Consider the following 18,909-nt stretch of genomic DNA (forward strand, 5'->3'; position numbering starts at 1 on the left):
TATGCTAAACAAGGGGTGGATTATTCATGAGTTTTCTGGGAAAGGAACGGAGATTTCCCAGACCTGGGGGTCCCTCCCCTTTTTAGACCATATAGGGTAACTTTCGGATGTTGACATGTTTATTAGTCCATTTTTACGCTGCTATGAAGAAATACCTGAGACTGGGTAATATATAAAGGGAAGAGGTTTAATTGACTCACAGTTCCCCATTGCTGGGGAGGCCTTAGGAAACTTACAATCATGGTGTAAGGCAAAGGAGAAGCAGGCACCTTCTTCACATGGCAGCAGGACGGAGTGAGTGCAAGCAGGAGAAATGCCAGATCTCTTGAGAACTGATTCACTATCATGAGAACAGCATGGGGGAAACTGTCTCTCATGATCCAATTATCTGCACCTGGTCCTGTCCTTGACACGTGGGGATTATAGGGATTACAACTCAAGGTGAGATTTGGGTGGGGACACAGAACCAAACCATATCACCATGGCCTTTGTAAGCTGTCCTGGCACTGGTGGGAGTGTCTTCTAGCATGCTAATGCATTATAATTGGCATATAATGAGCAGTGGTGATGACCAGAGGTCACTTTCTTTTTTTATTATCCTTTAAGCTCTAGGGTACATGTGCACAACGTGCAGGTTTGTTACATATGTCCATATGTGCCATGTTGGTGTGCTGCACCCATTAACTCGTCATTTACATTAGGTGTATCTCCTAATGCTATCCCTCTCCCCTCCCCCCACCCCACGACGGGCCCCGGTGTGTGATGTTCCCCTTCCTGTGTCCAAGTGTTCTCATTGTTCAATTCCCACCTATAAGTGAGAACATGCGGTGTTTGGTTTCTTGTCCTTGCGATAGTTTGCTGAGCAGGATGGGACATGGATGAAGCTGGAAACCAGAGGTCACTTTCATCACCATCTTGGTTTTGGTGGATTTTGGCCAGCTTCTTTACCACATCCTGTTTTATCAGTAAGGTCTCTGTGACCTGTTTCTTCTGCTGACCTCCTATCTCATCCTGTGACTAAGAATGCCTAACCTCCTGGGAATGCAGCCCAATAGGTTTCGGCCTTATTTTGCCCAGCCCCTATTCAAGATGGAGTCGCTCTAGTTCAAATGTCTCTGACACTCCTAAGTCAGGCTTTCAGTTATTTACAGCTCATTAAGTTAGGACTCAAAGGAGGAAGGCAGCCTCAGGCCAAATTTAGTTTAACAATTTATTATCTTGATTGGGGTGATGTATCATGGGTATATACATATACCAACTCATCAAATTGTATACTTAAATATGTGCAGTTCACTGTTAAGTCAATAAAGCTGGTTTTTAGAAAGTTATTACTGTTAGTAATATGCCAGGCACTATGGTTCTCAGACAACATGCCTCCCCTGGGTAATCTTATCCGAACTCACAATTACCATCCATACTCTGATGATTCCCAAATATGCATCTCCAGCCCAGGCCATTCTGCTGAGATTCAGACCTGTTAATCCAGCTGCCTTAACATGGCCACTTATCAGTTCCGCAAGCACCCTAATTCAGCATGCCCAAGGCAGAATTTTTGATATTCTCCCTTCACTTGATTTTTCTCTCATGTATCCCAGCACAATGAAAGGCAACACCATCTATCCAGCTGTGAAAATGACCCAGTCATAATTTTGATTTCTTCTCCCTCATCTCCAACATCCCAAATGCATCGTGAATCCCTCCACTTCTCACCAACATTACATTAATCCAAACTACCCATCACTTCTCTGGCAACAGTCTCCTAATCAGTCTTCTTGCCGCCAAACTCACTCTTAGAGTTCACACACACAAAGCAGCCAGAGATTTTTAAATACAGACATGATCTTTCCATTCCCCAGATTAAAATATTTCAGAAACTTCTCATTCCCTTGGGATGAAGTGCAAACTCTTCAACATGAGTCACACACAAGGTGGTCCCTATTTTTGTCCCGACTCCCCTCTAAAATGGTCATCTTTTGCCACTTCCCTTCTCACTCTCCTAGCTCCAGTCATAGTTAAAACTGGGGGTATTCGCAGGCGCCTGAAATGGCCGTTCAGCTCCTGTTCTTTATTCAACGGGTGGCCTCACAGCAATAATGACCAGTGGTAGCACAGGAGAAAAAAGCAGGCAAAAGTAATGTTATCAAGTTCCTATTTCAGTCAGAAGTTCTTGTTGTATAGGCAAAGAGGGAAAAAAGAAACACAAAGATGACTTTGGTGGAAGTATTTCTAAAGGAGAATGCATTTTTATGTTTTCACCAAGCTATCAGCTCCTCTGGATTTTAATATTATAGTGGGGTCATAACAAGCATTTCCTCTATTGTTGGCTTTACACAGATGCAAAGTGGTGCTCAGGAAGCTAGGAGACTGATGAATAGTTGGTTTGATGTATTTGAATCATTCAGCACTTTGAGTTAAATGTGCATATTCTGTTCAAAATAGACAATGGGGAGGGGCAGTCCCCCCTTTCCCTCTCTAACTTGCATAACATCAGGCCTCACTGCTTTAACTAATGAGTATTTAGAAGTAAAGGCTCCTACTGATTCCAGCGAGTCATTAATTCTCTGCTTGCAGAGCCACTGTGGAGTTTTTCATCGGCCACATTTTTTTAGCTTTTACCAAGTTGCTTCTGAGCAGCAGTGCTGACCCTGGGCTCCTGTGTGTACCACACACCAGACACATAATGGGCTTGAAAGTCCCCTTGCAAGGAATTTTACTGGGGACCAGGAACAAATTACAAAGAAGATGCATATTCTAGCCACTCTGTTGACAAAGATGTCTCAGAACTCTTAGTTTTAGGGAACTTAATTGACCTTGAATGAAAGTGTATATTTAAACCAATATGTATAACCTGGTAGAATAAGCAGAGGAGGTGAGTTACAAAATTCTCTTAAACTAATTGCACAGTCAGCCCTACCCTTTGTAATAATGAATGTTTGCTCCATTATCACTCCAGGTTTATTATTTTCTAAACAGCCTCATTGATCTTGCCTCAGTGGGCTTTCCATTTTTACACATTACATTCTCTCGGGAATTGAAAAGCACGGTGTCTCTGAAGATGCTCAGTCAACTTGAAAACACTCATTTTTGAAAAGGTCTTAACCTGCCTTCAACTTGAAGCAATTCAGACTTTGCCCAAACAAACATTAGAGCAGAGACACATCACTCGTGTATATGCTTCTACCATCACTGGGAAGCTGTTTGTCTGAAAGGTCATTTACAGACCATTTTTTAAGGGTATTCAAAATTCAGGGATCTATAGTCATAACTAAAATGAATGTACATGTAATTGAGAGCATGGCACTTTATTATAATGGATTCTGCATTATTCAATATCATAAATATTTTGTGGAAGGCCCTATTTCGTTATGACTCCAACTACTAAACTTATAGCAAAATCATAATGTGTGGTGGAAGGGAAAGGAGAAAGAAGAAATAAATAGAAAAGGCTAGGAAGCAACCCCAACTCAAGATAAATTCCAGTTGGAAAGGCAAGAGTTTTGTGTTTTGTATTGATTTGAGATTTCATTTTACTCATCAATAATTCCCTATTTGAAAGAAGGAAGGGCAATTTAAATATTCTAAACCCATGACTGAGGGGTCCATAAAGCCTGGAAGCTCTAGACTCCAAATAATCAAACTTCAAATACTCTAGCGTTTAAAAAAAAAAAAACAAAACAAGAATAGTATATTTGTCAGTAATTGAATCAAAGGCAATACATGAAATAAAGTAGGCAAAATGTTTAAGCTATTATAATGCTTGAAAGTTACAAATCTCCCCTCTGTTGTCTAAAATTTTAACCATTTTAGTAAACTTAAGCTAAAGTAAACCAACAGACTTACCCACATTACTTTTCAAGTGGTTAGGTAAAAAAGGTAATAAAAGGCAAATAAGTACTGCAAATTAATCCTCTGCTGGCGACATCATACCTCACAACAGTGCCTCAGCAAACCACTTAATGTGAACTTCAACAGCTTTTAATCAGTTTTGTATGAAAAGACATGATTTGATTTGGGTTTTCAAATGGCTTTATCAATCATTCCCACAGTTCCAAGAATACTAAATAACAATTAGTTCTTAGGACAAAAGGTTTGCCTATATTAACCTTCAACTCACCCAGACATCCAAAGGCGGCACTTGCTTTTTCATCAAAATGAGATCATGTTAGCAGCTGAAAATATAAGTATATGGAAAGGTTGTGAAACTTCTTTCAAATTATTACCCTGGAACAATGACAATAGTTGGGATTTCTCTTTTGCAGAGGGAAGAGAAGAGGCAGAAATTCCAGTCCTCCTCCCCCCAAAATTTTAGTCTCGGGATTTATTTGTGCTGAAAACCAGAGTTATCTACTGCTTGAAACCTAAGCAGAATGCATCAGCATTTCAGGACCACCTGGGACCAAGGGGGGCTGGGAGACTTCCAGATGGATTGTAAGACAATTCACTGATATTTACATAACGAGAATAAATGTTTTTCCTAAGATAGCATTTCCCTTCAGTGTCTTGAGACCACCAGCAAAAGAGGGAGGTACAGAAATTCTATTACATTAATAGTCTTTGTTTTTATGGCTTTGGCATTTATTAACTAGTGGGAGCTGTTTATTGGGTCATAAACTTTACTAATGGGGATATTATCTCTAAATTATAAATCTTGTCCAGTATATGGCTTAGTTATAAAAAGAATAATTATTTAAAGTGTCTGTATGGCTGCAACGTATCATGTTTATCGGCATGAATCCTATAATGGCCATTTCATTGCTAATTGTGGGCTTGAACCAGAAACAACCAGGGCAGTAACACACATCTATGCAATAGAATAAGCAGTTGTCACCCCACAACTCAGGAGCATTGTCATTGGTTTGCTTCCTTTCTTTTTCTCCCCCCACTTCTCAAATGAACTACATTATGAGCCTCTACAAGGGCTAAATTATCTACATATTTAAACTCTTGAAGGAAAGACAACTGACTGAAGAGTTGAATAGGTAAGTGACGAACGTGTCAGCTTGAAAAGTTCCAGGAAAGTGTCATCCTTCTAAAAGCCTGCTCTCTGGGGAATGAAAAATCTTAAAGTGACAAAATGGCTTGGCACTGTCAGTTGCCTTAAAAAAAACCTGGGACAAAAATCAAGTAGTCAAATTTAGGATTTATGGTAGATAGTTTTAGTATATAAATTGAGTATACTAGTTTAGTGTTAAGTCCTGAAAGGGTCAGGGGGAGCGTCTATTCTAACAATAGCACATGTCGAATTATCCTAGGCTTACATATAGAAATCGTTTATTGATTAACTCCAATTTTTTAAAAATGAAAGGGCCATTGTTGTGGAGAATAAATTGGTACATTTGAGTGCCAAGAAGCCAGCAAGACACTGCTGCAAATGTGGAGTGAAAGAATAATGAGTCCGAAGGGTCCCTTGAGATGTCATCAGCTCTTCTTTTTCTCAGAGTAGTCCCTGAAAGGTAAATGGTGCAGCTCCTTTTTGAGAGACCTCCATTGTCTCCCAGAACACCAGGCAAATGGATTTATGATACATAGCACCCAACACTGAACAATGGTATAGACTGGGATAGACTTCTTACACTGAATTCCCAGAGGTACATGGCTATGGGTTTTAATCAAATGTACACTACATGACAAGAGTTCTGCTGAAGAAAAATAAAAATAGAACTAGAAAAATGCAGGGGAAAAATGTTGTAGTTTCTGAATATTTAAACCTCTAGGGTGGGGCGCGTGGGATGTGTGTGTAAAACAAACCAAAAAAAAACAAAAATCTCAAAATCTTCAGCTTTCACATTTGTAAATATTTTAGACATAATAAAGTTTTGGTCAAACTATAATTATACACACATGCATATATTCCTAAGCTAACAAGCTGACTTTAGATAGAAAAAAGGGCATTACAAATATAAATACTGCATATGTTTCCAGTGTGTGTGCACATGCGTGTGTGTGTGTGTGTGTGTGTGTGTTGGAGGTTCTTTTTCTTCCCATAGCTTTACTAAGTTCAAAAGATAAACATATTTACTCTAGAGAGGTTTAAGAATTATTTTGATGAGGTGGGTTGCTACAAAACTTAATTATGTAAGTAATAAACGTGTCAAAAAGGTTTCAAAAATGTTTAATAGAATCACAACTTATTGCTGTGATATAATTTGATTTTGTATTGTCATGTATAACCTTCAAAAGTCATTTTCTGTTCATATAGTAATGAATCAAATTATGTTGGATCAAAAATTTTCAGAAGATTTTTTGGTATTAATAAACCATACATATAATAAAAATATTCAACATGTTTTAAGATGGCATTTTAAATAGTAACAGTACGTCGGCAATATAACATGATGTTCTGTAAAACTAACATGACAAAATAGGATTAATTGTGGTTTATGGATTTCCATTTAATATAAACCTTGTTTCTTTTTTGTTTTTAATGAAATTATATCTACTAAAGTAAATGTGGCAAAATGAGAGAAGTAAATCATAGAGAATTGACCAAAACTGGCATGGTTATTCCTCCTCTAAGCCAAACACGTCCTTCAAAAAGGTCCAGTAGTCAATGTATTTCGCAGGAATAGGTGATGGCATACCAAGCCAAACATCTTCACATCTCTAGAAAAAAACCAAAAATGGATATGATTAGAACCACATTTCAAAGTACAGTTTTGAAAATTCAACACCAGTTTATTTGCAAAGTGAAAATTTCTACCATCTACTTTAGGTTCATAAGGACTTTGTGGTCGACTGGATACTTGTTCTTGATTCTTCATTCCCTCCCTGTATAAGAATTATGTGCCCACACTCTTTGTCATATGACTCTGTAGAACCTCCCATGGAGTAAGAAGGGTATATTTTCCTGTTCCTTTGATATGGGGTTGGCCACATGACTGGCTTTGACCTATGTACTATTAGCAGACATATCATGGACAGAGGCTCTAGCGTGCTGGCATCATTTGGCTTGGCCTTCTGTGCCTCTGCCATCACCATGAAAAGAATATGGCCCAGGATGCTGCTGTTCTTAGAATGACCAAGGTGGATCAGACCAGGCTGGACTTGTGGACTAAGAGCCAAGCTAGCTGAATCCAGCCATGCTTCACTGACCTACATGCCCATAGACAAGAAAAAGAAATGTGTCTTGTTGTGAACCATTGAAATTTAAGGAGTTGTTATGCAGCATGAATACACTGATAGATCCTCCTATACTTTCTTAAGAACCCAATTTTTATTTTTATTTTATTATTTTTTTTAAAGACAGGGTCTCACTTTGTTGCCCAGGCTGGAGTACACTGGCACAATCTCTGCTCACTGCAACCTCCAACTCCCGGGTTCAAGTGATTCTCATGCCTCAGCCTCCCGAGTAGCTGGGACTACAGGCACATGCTACCACGCCCGGCTAATTTTTGTATTTTTAGGAGAGACGGGTTTCGCCATATAGGCCGGACTGGTCTCGTCTCAAACTCCCAGCTTCAAGTTATCCGTCCACCTCAGCCTCCCAAAGTGCTGGAATTACAGACATGAACTGCTGCCTAAAGAACCCAATTTTTAAAATACAAACTGGTATCTATACTGGCTGATTGGTTACTGTTTCTTCACTAAACAATGAAAAGAACACTGGATCACTCACAGTATGATCTTGCAGATAAGCCACTTTATTTGTGTGTGTGTGTGTACACATATACACACACAGATGCACATTTTATATAATACATAAATACGTGTATATACACACACACAAACTTTTTGCATATGCTTCAATGGTTAATTAATATCAACAGGAGGCAAAGTCCATACATATGGTTGCTTATATTTCTACTGTCAAGGTTAAAATATGACTGTCAAGGTTAATTGTTGTATATAAGAGGTTCTATATCTTTACTAGTGTTACATTAGTATCCAGAATCACAAGGTGTCACAGAAACATAGGTAAAGGCTCAATAATTTGATGTGATGGAATTTTGGAAGCAAGCTGAATAAGTGGTGTTTCAGTTGCACCTTATGGGATGAAAAACAGTTCAGCAGAGGGTTTAGGGTTGTGAAGGGTATTCCAGGCATAGGGACCAGCGTAAGCAAAGGCCTGGAGATCTAAAATCTATTTTCAAGAAAGGGTGAGTAGCCCAGTGTGGTTTGTGGCACATGGTGCAAAGTGGCAAGAGAGATGGTTAGAAGGAGAAGCTGGGGCCAAACTTCTGGCCTTCTGTGCTAGTTTATACTTGAGGCTGTGGTTAGGGGAAGTCACTGGTAGGTCTTGGCCAGGGAAATGACAGAAATCTGATTAGAAACTGATTAGCTAACTTGCTGGATGTACAGAGAATGACATGAAGTAAGAAAATCAATCTGGAGGTGAGTACTATAATACCGCAGAAAAATGACTGTGCCATAACCAGGGTGGCTGAAGCGGGCATGGAGGACAGGAGCTACCTCTGAGAGATGCTGCTGCGGGAGAACATGAAATAGCTAGAAGGGGATCAACTTGAAATGGTGACAAAAGAAAGGTGTAGTGCTATGGGTTGAGTTGTGTCTTCATGCAAAAGAGGTATGTGAAGTCCTAATCCCTAGTACCTCAGAATGTGACCTTGTTTGGAAATAGGGTTTTTGCAGATGTAATTAGGTAAATTAAGATGAGCAAAATGAGATCATACTGGAGTAGGGTGGGCCCCTAATCCAATATGACTGGCCTCCCTATAAAAAGACAGCCAGGTAAAGACAGAGACACACAGGCGGAACACCAGGTGACCATAGAGGCAGAGATGAGAGTTTTGCAGCTGCAAACCAAGGAACGCCAAAGATTGCCAGAAAACCATCAGAGTCTAGGAAGAGGCAGGGAAGGATTCCCACACAGGTTTCAGAGAAAGCATGGCCCTGCTGACACCTAGATTTTGGACTGCTAGCCTCCAGAACTGTGGAAGAATAAATTTCTATTGTTTTAAGCAACTCAGTCTGTGGTACTTTGTGAGGGCATCACTAGGAAACTAATACAGGTAAGGATGGTTCTAAGAATTCTAAATTTAGTAATAGTTGACAGTGTCTGTTATTAGTTTCCTGGGGCTGCCGTAACAAAGTACCACAAAGTAAGTGGCTTAAAGCAACAGAAACTTATTCTTTCACAGTTCAGAAGGCCAGAAGTCCAAAACCAAGGTGTTGGCAGCGTTGGATCTTTCTGGAGGCTCTAAGGAAGAATTTATTCCGTGCCTCTCTCCTGGCTTCTGGTGGTGGCTGGCAACCATTCCTTGGCTTGTAAGCACATCACTCCAATGTCTGCCTCCAACTTCACATGGTGTTCTCTGTGTATACCAATATGTCTTCACGCAGCTTTCTTATAAAGTCACCAATCAATGCATTTAGGGTCCACTCTAATCCAGCATAACTTCATTTTAATTAATTATATCTGCAAAGATTATTTCCAAATAAGGTCACATTCTGAGGTTTAGGGTAGACATGAGTTTTGGAGGGGACAATATTCAATCCAGTGTTATATCATAAGGAAAGCAGGAAAAGTTGAAAAACATTTTTTAGTAGGAAAACAAGGCTCAGAGGGAAATTCTAAGTTCAACTGTGGGCATTTTTTCTTTCAGGTGTCCATGGGACATCAAGGTGAAGATTCTGGTAAACATCTGTAAATACGGTTCTATATAGCACAGAGCTAGAATCCAGAACTGTGCAAAGATATAGAAGTCACTGAAATATGAGTCATATATGAAATATAACATTGTCATAGAATCAGAAGAGAACTAAGTACCAGCATCTCTAATTCAGGTGTAAAACCTTAATTTCAGAGATGATTTATGATGATGATAAACTAGTTGCAGATTTGTGCAGGGTTATAGATAGGAATCTTGTAATTACCTAGTAGTAATAGGAATAACAATAAATTTATTGGATATTTACTACATGGCTGATACTCTTTTAAGTGTTTTACATGTATTAAGTTATTTAATCATCACAGAAACCCCTTAAGAGATAAGTATTATGATGATAATCTATTTACAGAAAAAGAAACTGAGACACAGAAGGATTAAATAGATTGTCTCAAGTCAAACCTCCAGTCAGTGGAGAAGCCTGGATTATAATAACCTGGGCAGTGGAGCTGCGGAACTATGCTTGTCTGCGGGGCTACCCTCCAGAGCTGACAAGGATCTATTCAGAAGCAGCTGGCTTTCGTCCTACATAGCTACATTTGGTCCTCACACTTCCAACAAGAAAAGTTAAGTAGAAAACAAGGCAGTTCTTGAAGCGACACTACTCTTCTCTCTCAAGGATGCTGCTTCTCAGAAGTTGAGCCCAAACCACCAACTGGCAGTATGAAGAGGGAAATCACCATTCAGACGGCTGATGGCTAAACCCACTCCTAAGGGGTGTTTTGTGCAACTCATACCACATGGAACTTGGTAAAACAAAGTTGCTACTTTACTACTTACTACTTACACCAAAAAGTAGTAAACCATTACACACACACACACACACACACACAAACACACAAAACAATATATTTTAATCAATGAAGGCTAAGATCAATAGTCATTCAACTCCACTATTTAACATGTCCTCAAAAATTTCATTACAAAACTTACAGCAATATTTGCTCTTAAGTGATGTTTGTAAATTTAATCTCATTATAGAGAAACAGTACAAATATATGCCTTCAAAAATCACCATCCTCTAATAGGTCTTTCAAATAAAAGTTTTCAACACAGAAATAATGCATTATGTAACTCATATAAATATGATGAAATTATTCGGGGACTGGATCCTCTTATGAAACAGGTCAGGACTAGAAGATTCTGCCTCATGGCTTATGAGTCAGCAAAAGTGGTTTTGTTTTTGTATTTTTTGAGCAAGGAATTGTGATTTAAATGCTGACAATAAAGAGAAAATAATAGAACTTAAAATGCAATCATGACAACTCAAGAATCTGGAGATGAGATCAAATTTGTTAGCAACTTGGGCACAAGGAAACTCAAGTAAATATTCATGAGATTTGGAATTAAGGATAATTTAAGATGAAAAGATAACAGTAGTCCATTTCTTTAAATCCTGACCACTTTAAACCCCATGGCTCTCACAAAGCTCTCCTAACTATGCCGGCCCCATTGTGCTCTTTCTTTCGAATCAATACCACTTCCCTTGATTATTTTTCCTTTTGTCACTCTTCCTTAGGTTCCAGATGGGAGTGACTTTCTGTCCAAATACTTCATAAATGCCACAAGCACATTAACAGTGCTGTGGGTCCATCTATTGCCAACCCCCAATTTCAGGGAGATTATCACACCTATTGGCTTACAATTGACTAATGGAATCAAATTTGGGACCAAAGGAAGGTTAGGAAACAGGGGAGGTTTCCAAGGCTCAGGGGATGGGGTGAGGGGCATCAATTAAGTAGAGGGAAAAGCACTTTCTTCATAATTTTGTCTATAATTGGATTTACTTAAGGAATCTCATGGCCAGCCCCTTGGTAAAATGAAGACATTTTTGGCAACATAAGAAATCCACATATTACCACTGCCTAATTGTACTTCCTAATAAATCTGCAAATGTTCCAAATATTATAGAATCTTTATGAAAATCTGGGCAGTGAGTTAAAATACTGTTTTCATTGACTTTTTATTAATCCTACGCTATGCAATGCAAAGAAAACTCATATCATATGGCTTTCCCAGCAATGCATATCAATTTTAAGTGGGAATAACTGCGTGGTACTTTTACAACAGGAGGAGTCATCCACAGAAGTTGATCCCACCCATTCCAGGTGAGAACAAGCTTACTTGTGTCTCTGTAAAACAGATTCCCCTGGCAGTGCAGGTTTGGAATTTGGGATCTTAACTGTCTACGTGCAGCAGGCTCTGCCAGCACCCCTTCCTATCCCCTCATTCTTTCCACTCTGGAGCACACCAATCTGACTTCCAACTGCCAGCACCTGCGTTCCTTTGCCCTTGGGCTTCTCTTTGGCCTCTGAGGCTTGCTTTGGCTGTCCCTGTGGCAAGCCACAAGTGCCAGGGAATTATTTCCTTTCCTCCACTTCAAGAGCAGCCCTCAAACAGTGACTGATGGGAGTTGATGGATGAATACCGCAGCTCCCTTGCACTTTGGGTGGGATGACTCTGAAGTGTCAGTGTTTCCCAGTTGCATTAAGCTCTAATCATTAGGTCAGGTGTGGGGACTCACACCTGCAATTCCACCATTTGGGGTGGCTGAGGTAGGAAATCACTTAAAGCCAGGACTTCTGAACCAGCCTGGTCAACATAGTGAGACCCTGTCTCTACAAAAGAAAAAAAAAAGTAGCGGGGTGTGGTGGTGTGGGCCTGTAGTCCCAGCTGCTTGGGAGGCTGAGGTAGGAGGATTGCTTGAGCCCAGGGGTTCAAGGCTGCAGTGAGCCATGATCGCACCACTACACTCCACCCTGGGTGACAGAGTGAGACCCTGTCCCAAAACAAAACAAAACAAAACAAAACTCTTAATCGTCTACATCATCTACATTTGTAACTGGTTTGCTAATATGCCTTTAGTAGCTCCTTCCCTTTCCTTTCTCACTCTCCCACTTCCTTACTAGTGTTTTCACTCCTCCCCCAAAAATGATTTACACTTAAATCTTTGTCTCCAAGTCTGCTTCTAGAGGAAGTCAGATGTAGATTCTATGCAATTTTGCATTTATCAAAATTAAGAATATGTTTAAGAAAGCCACAGCACAGCTTGAAACAAAGCAACTTCCTGGCAAACTGGATGGATCCAGAGTCTCCAAGTCACTTCCAGATAACTCAAAAGACAGCACCCAAATCTCAGAAGAAAACTTGATGTAATCTGGAGCATAAACAATACATGCCACATAGTGTTTTCTGGAAGAAGGAAGAACTATGAAATGCAGAGTGAAATTCAATGATACAAAAATCATGATTCTAAAATGTCTGGGAATCATTGTCTCCAAGAAGGCCCTATGACATCTTCCAAGCTGGCTGTCACTCGAGGCACTTAAGATGTCAAACCAGTTGGCAATAAATTACTCGTTCATCAGTGGTGAAAAAATGTAGCTGCCGATCTGTAAAATCGCACACCCTTGAAATGGGAAGCAAAGATGGCACTGGATGAAAACCCAGTAAACAGCAGCTGCCCAGTGAGAATAGCAAAGCTGTGTGTGAGCTAATGGGCCCTAGATTTATTTGCTTTGACATTTTTAAAAGGAAATTTAATTGGATTATGTCTCCTTCTAGTTTAAAATTTTCTGCTGTAATACTGGCCACCAGATGCATGAGGGGAAAAGATCGGGAGCCAATTAAATTCCATGCTTCACTGAAATAAGGTTATTTTTATTCCTCCCAAATGCAAGGCAGATAGAGTCATGTTGGTGATTTCACCATGTTACTCCCCTCTATTCACTAGGAAAAGGATGTTTCTATGAGAAATATCTATACATTTATGGAAAAGGCCAGTGGTGTGTACAGTATTAAAATTGTGGTTTTCTCAGATTTTCTCCCTTCGAATAAAGTTAACATGGCTTTGGAAATAATCTAATTAGTTTGACAAAATCATAAAAGCAATTAAATTTTAAGCGAATCAAATTGAAATAAATTTGGGGAAGAGGATTTTGCGAATATTTCTTGAGATAATCAAGAGCGTTCTGATAACATAAGGAAAAGCTCATATATAAAACCAGAAGATTAGCTTATATTTCTATACATTTCTGACTTTACAGCAATGCCAATATTTCATGATTGTCTCCCCTTTCCCTAGACAAAGCTTCAACAGAGTTGTCATCTATGTGTGAGTTGTAGCTAAAAGACAGGCATAGTTTCTAAACAAAACCTTTCCTTGGAAGTGCAATGCAGGGCAAGTAAAGTTTTCAGGGAGATGTGGATTTTTGAGCTTCAATGATAGGCTTATGTGTACAATTCAAGTGGACATAACCTGATGCTGTAGATGAAAGTGGATTCCAGGAGTATCATTTCCTACTAGGTTATTGCTCTGTGTTAGGTCACCAGTATGTGTTTGCCAGTTATTTTTTAAGTCTAAGAGGAATGGTTAACAACCTTTTATTTCAACTGTTATATTCAACCACAAATATTAGAAATAACTTTACTTATTTAAAAAATTGGCACCAGCCCCTGACTATACAATCCTTACCATTAGGAATATCTCCGAGCCTCAGCTTCCTGTCTATAAATTGGGGATAATACTTATTCTTGCAAGATTGTTGGGACAACAAAATGTCACAGGTTATTCCATTCTCTAAATACCAAAAGGAGAGTCTCAACAAGGCGGGTGTCCAAAGATGTTTCCCAAGGTGTACCCAACTGCCCCCTACTTCCTGATGCCAAGGCCGTATATCATCCTATTGTGAAAGAGAGTGCTTTAGAGCTGACTGCTAATGCTTCTGCAGTTACGATGTTCATAAAATGAAGCCACATCCAATTTTTCTCAGAAATGTCAAAAGATAAGACGCCAGTCACACAGTTTAAGTTATAAAGTTTATATGAGAACCGATTTAGTGTTATTTTTTAAAACGTGACTTCTGAGATTAACCAGACAGGCTCTAAACAGTGGGACCTATTCTGCCAGTTTTACAGCTACCATCTGTGAGCAAACACAATAGAATGGAAATGGGGTCTCCAGGCCATGACAGTGCCAGGGCAACATGCTGAGACCATAGATAGTCACATAATGGAGTGAGAGTTAAATTACAGCCCCATGGCTCACCATGGGCTGCTGACGGGGCAGGCAGAGGGATAACCAAGGGAGTCCAATGAAAATCCAGGCTACAGGCCATTGGCTACAGGCCATAGCCGACAGTCATGATGGATGATGGCTTACATCCAACCATGTAGGAAAAACCTGTCACCAAAGGACAGTAGGACTAATCAAAGCTAGACTAGCTATACTATAGTACTCTTTAAATTCTCCTTGTTTGTTATTGACCCCTATTCTTACTAGCTGAGGCCACCTAACTAGCACATGTAGGGGAGCCACCTCTGAGTCCAGGAAACTGGTCCTCAAATCCAGCAGACCAAGCCCCAGAAGCAGTTAGTGTAGACCTGGCTTTTATCCTGGCTGTGGGGCTTGTTCTGAGCTCAAGGCTTTATTCTGGTAACAAACAGATTGTGCTGGGTCAGTCTCCATTTGCCCCTCAAGATCGATTCTTTGCCCTTTTCACTCTGCTTTCTGCCCTGGGAGACTGACTCTGTGGATTGCATCACTCCTCAAGCTTCCTTGCTCTCTGGCTTCTGGGTGGGTTCAGCCAATGTGAAGCAGCATCAGGAGATCAGAAAACAGGAGAAGCAAGAGGTCAGAGTATGGATTTCACTTCCCTTCATCCTGTTCCCTCCCTGCCAGGCCATGGTTTGGGAGTGGCTATAGTGGCTACACTACTCTACCTGCTGCTATAGTTCCAGCTCCTCTGCTGGGCTCCAATAACACCAGTCCCCCAGTCCCTCCCTGCTTCTCCTGTTATTGCCAGTCCCTGAGTGCTCCACCCCCATCCCCGCCCCGCCACCGCTTGGTTCCCTTAACCCTACCCACCCCGTCAACAGTCCCTTTATCAAATCCATCTCCAGGATCCCTTTGAGTATGCTGTGTATTTCCAGCTATAACCTCACGGGTATAGGGGCTTAGCCAGCTCTGTCCCCTTGGCAGGGTGAAAGCTTGGTCTGAGCCTGCTGAGTGGCTCCCTCTGATTGCCGAATGGTGCTAACTTCAAGATTCCCCATCACTATGCTCACTGTTTTGGAAGGATGCCCTGCTAGAACTCCCTTCCAATCTCAAGTCTTGTGGACCAGACCACACCCCTACTCAGCCTGTGGTTGGCTGAAGCCTGTGGTCTTGTTCCTGGTTTCTGGCCTCTCCCTTCTCACCCCATGATGGTTAGTCACACTAGACTGGGAAGGTGTCCCAAATTTCCACCCATAACATCTATCCTATCCATTCACGCTGATGCAGACAGAATTAGAGTTGAATCTAGTACTGAAGCCTACTCAGCTTTCATCGGCCAATAAGTTTTTTTTTATTTCTAAGGAAGATTCCCAGTGCAGAAATGAGATCCTGCTGATGACAATATGCAGCCCAGGAGTAAAAATATCCAGGTTCCAGGCGGTGGCCTGTCCTGGTAACTTCTACAGAGCTCTTCATAACACCTCTGAAACTTTAACCCGAGCCAGCCTGTCCGGCTCATATACTGGAGGAAGGGTGCAGCTTCCCAACCCTGGGGCCTCCATCTAAGCTTTGCTTCCACACGGGAGCTCAGCCTGCCATTCCTTCTTCTCAAAAGACCTCTGGTCTCATCACTTCACACTCAGGGCTGGGGTGCCTTCACAACCTGATGGATCTTACCCTGAAGCCCTACATGTGACTGGCTGGCTATGGAAGACTCCCCAAACGTTGGCAATCCCCAAAGTCATAACTGGGAGGTTTTCTCTGCCCAGTTGCACCCCCGGGACCTACACATCTGGTCTGACTCCACCATGGCCTCTTATGGCATAACCACTCTCCTCTCAGTTCCCTACCATGAATAGAAGATCAGGAAATAACCAAGGAACAAGCTGGGGAGGAGGCTGTCACACTGCCAGGCTCTCAGTTGATACCAAGAACAGTCAACAGGGGCTTCAAGAGTAGTTGGTTGCCAAGCTGTGATATACTATCCAGAATCCCCTTGAGGAGGGATTTGGTGGCCCAGCTGCTGGGAGTCCCCTTCCTGGATTTCCTGAGCTACAAACATGTCTTGGCTGCAAAGAGCCACACTGCACAAAGTCATATCTCTTCTTGAACCAACCCACCAGGACAAAGGCCAGGCCATTCTGGCCCAACTCAGGACAACGCTGAAAAGACATGCTAACTCCAGAGCTCCCTATGGGTTGGCCAAGGCTATCTTTGGGCTTCCATCGCAGTTCGACTTCTCCCTCTGCCCATTCTTCTTTTTTTCCCCCACCTTCCATGGGAGTTGATCCCAAGGACACTCCCAAATAAACATCCTGCACATTAGACTCCATCTGCTTCCTGCAGAACCCCACCTGTGACAAACTCTGACCCAGCAGTGTTTCAGGGCATTATTCAACATTATTAATAACATTTGAGCACACTTACATGGGTCAGTAGATATTATACTTTTTGCTCCTGTATTCTACTGTATAAACTATTCAACATTGTGCTCAACCCCTTCATGCTAAATATTTTCGCATGAGATTACAGACTCACTGGTAACATTCCCAAGGTATTTTATGTCTTCTTTATGAAATAATAACAAGCTTATCAGTACCAGAGTGCTTCGAACTCTTTGGAATCTAGTTAAGTTCTCATTATTGGTGAAATTGATCAGGTACCATTTTATATCTATTTTCTTTTCTTTTTAATTGGCTGAAAAAGAATAGTCCTTTCTGAATGCCTCCTGCAGACTGAAATATTTCTAGGCTTTATCAGCAGAAATGATGAGGCGCTATGAGTAAAGTTCTCACCGTAAATGAATCGCAATTAGAAGAACCTAGTGCTGAAGCACAGCTGTTTCTGATGTGACATTCCTGGCCTAGAACCATTCTCTTGCCATTAAAGAATAGAATCTCCCATCTTAACCTTGGCAGGGACTGCCCAGCCCCCTGACTTGAGGAAAGTAAGACATCTCAATTTTACAGAAAATAATAGCATCTAACACTTAAGCTCTTACTATGGGAGAGGTATTGTGGTAAGTGACTTGTGTATATTGACTTCCTTAATCCTCACAACCCTAATGGAAGAACTATTCTTATCACCATTTTTGAGATGGGAAAACCTGAAAGGTTGAGTGCTTTGTAAAAAGTCACCCAGTTAGTTGATCGTAGAGCTAAGGATTTGAACTAGGGTCCCTGTGATTGGAGACCTTCTGTTCCACATTGCCTCTCAAAAGCATCTGAGGTCCACAGCTCGATACCTGTCCCAGTTGACAGAGTTGAAGTGATGAAACTGGGGAGGGGTGATTAAAGGCAGAGTGGATCTTTGGCCTTCCCATGCAGTGACTTCTCTTCTAGTGTGGATGGTGATCTTTTTGTGGGTCATGAAATCAATTTAATGGGTCACGAACAACATTCAAAAGAGAGGAGAAAAAGAGGTGGTGGGGAATGAGAAAAAGGAAAAGAAAAGAAAGGAAGAGAGAAATGAAAAAAGAAAATGTGTCATACTGCATCACATGTAGTCAGAACAATATTAATCCGTGAAACTTTTGTTCCATTATATATGTGCATACTGTGTTGTTATGAAAAAAAACTTTCTTACTGTAGGTTGTAGTACAAAAAGATGACTGGATCTCGTTCAAACTCAATAGATAGTCATCAGGAAAATAAAAATTAAAGTAGTAAAATATGTTTTCAGAGGCAAAATATGTAAAAACAACCTGAATGCCTGTCAATAAAGAGCAGATTAATAGGGCCAGGCACGGTGGCTCATGCCCGTAATCCCAGCACTTTGGGAGGCCAAGGCAGGCGGATCACAAAGTCAGAAGTTCAAGACCAGCGTGGCCAACATGGTGAAAACCTGTCTCTATTAAAAATACAAAAAAATTAGCCAGGCATGGTGGCGTGTGCCTATAGTCCCAGCTACTCAGGAAGCTGAGGCAGGAGAATCACTTGAACCTGGGAGATGGAGGTTGCAGTGAGCCGAGATCACACCACTGCACACCAGCTTGGGCAACAGAGTGAGACTTCGTCTCAAAAAAAAAAAGAGATTAATAAATTATTATATATTCATACTACAGCTATTAAGAATGGCTTAGGTCTATACATATTAAACTAGGGAAATTTTCCACGATTAAGAAAGAAGAGCACACTCCAGATAAATGCATGTGGTATGATCTTATTTTCGTACAATACATGATGAAACGATAAAACCCCCAACACAGAGGTAAACATTTGGGTGGTGGATTGAGTGGAATGGAAGAGGAAAGAGAGAAGTAGAAAGTAAGGAAAACAATGACAAAGG

General features: G+C 40.8%; 1 protein-coding gene across 1 annotated transcript in view; it reads right to left on the reverse strand.

The window, feature by feature from the left end:
• Positions 1–3,641: 3,641 nt before the first annotated feature.
• Positions 3,642–18,909, reverse strand: part of EFHC2 (EF-hand domain containing 2) — a 198,236-nt gene continuing 182,968 nt past the window's right edge. The window contains exon 15 of the mRNA XM_004064037.5: positions 3,642–6,603. Within this exon, the coding sequence (XP_004064085.1) occupies positions 6,502–6,603 (102 nt within the window). The 3' untranslated portion in view covers positions 3,642–6,501. The remainder of the gene's footprint in view (positions 6,604–18,909) is intronic.

Source organism: Gorilla gorilla, chromosome X (assembly GCF_029281585.2).
Source record: "Gorilla gorilla gorilla isolate KB3781 chromosome X, NHGRI_mGorGor1-v2.1_pri, whole genome shotgun sequence".
NCBI classification, from domain to species: Eukaryota; Metazoa; Chordata; class Mammalia; order Primates; family Hominidae; genus Gorilla; species Gorilla gorilla.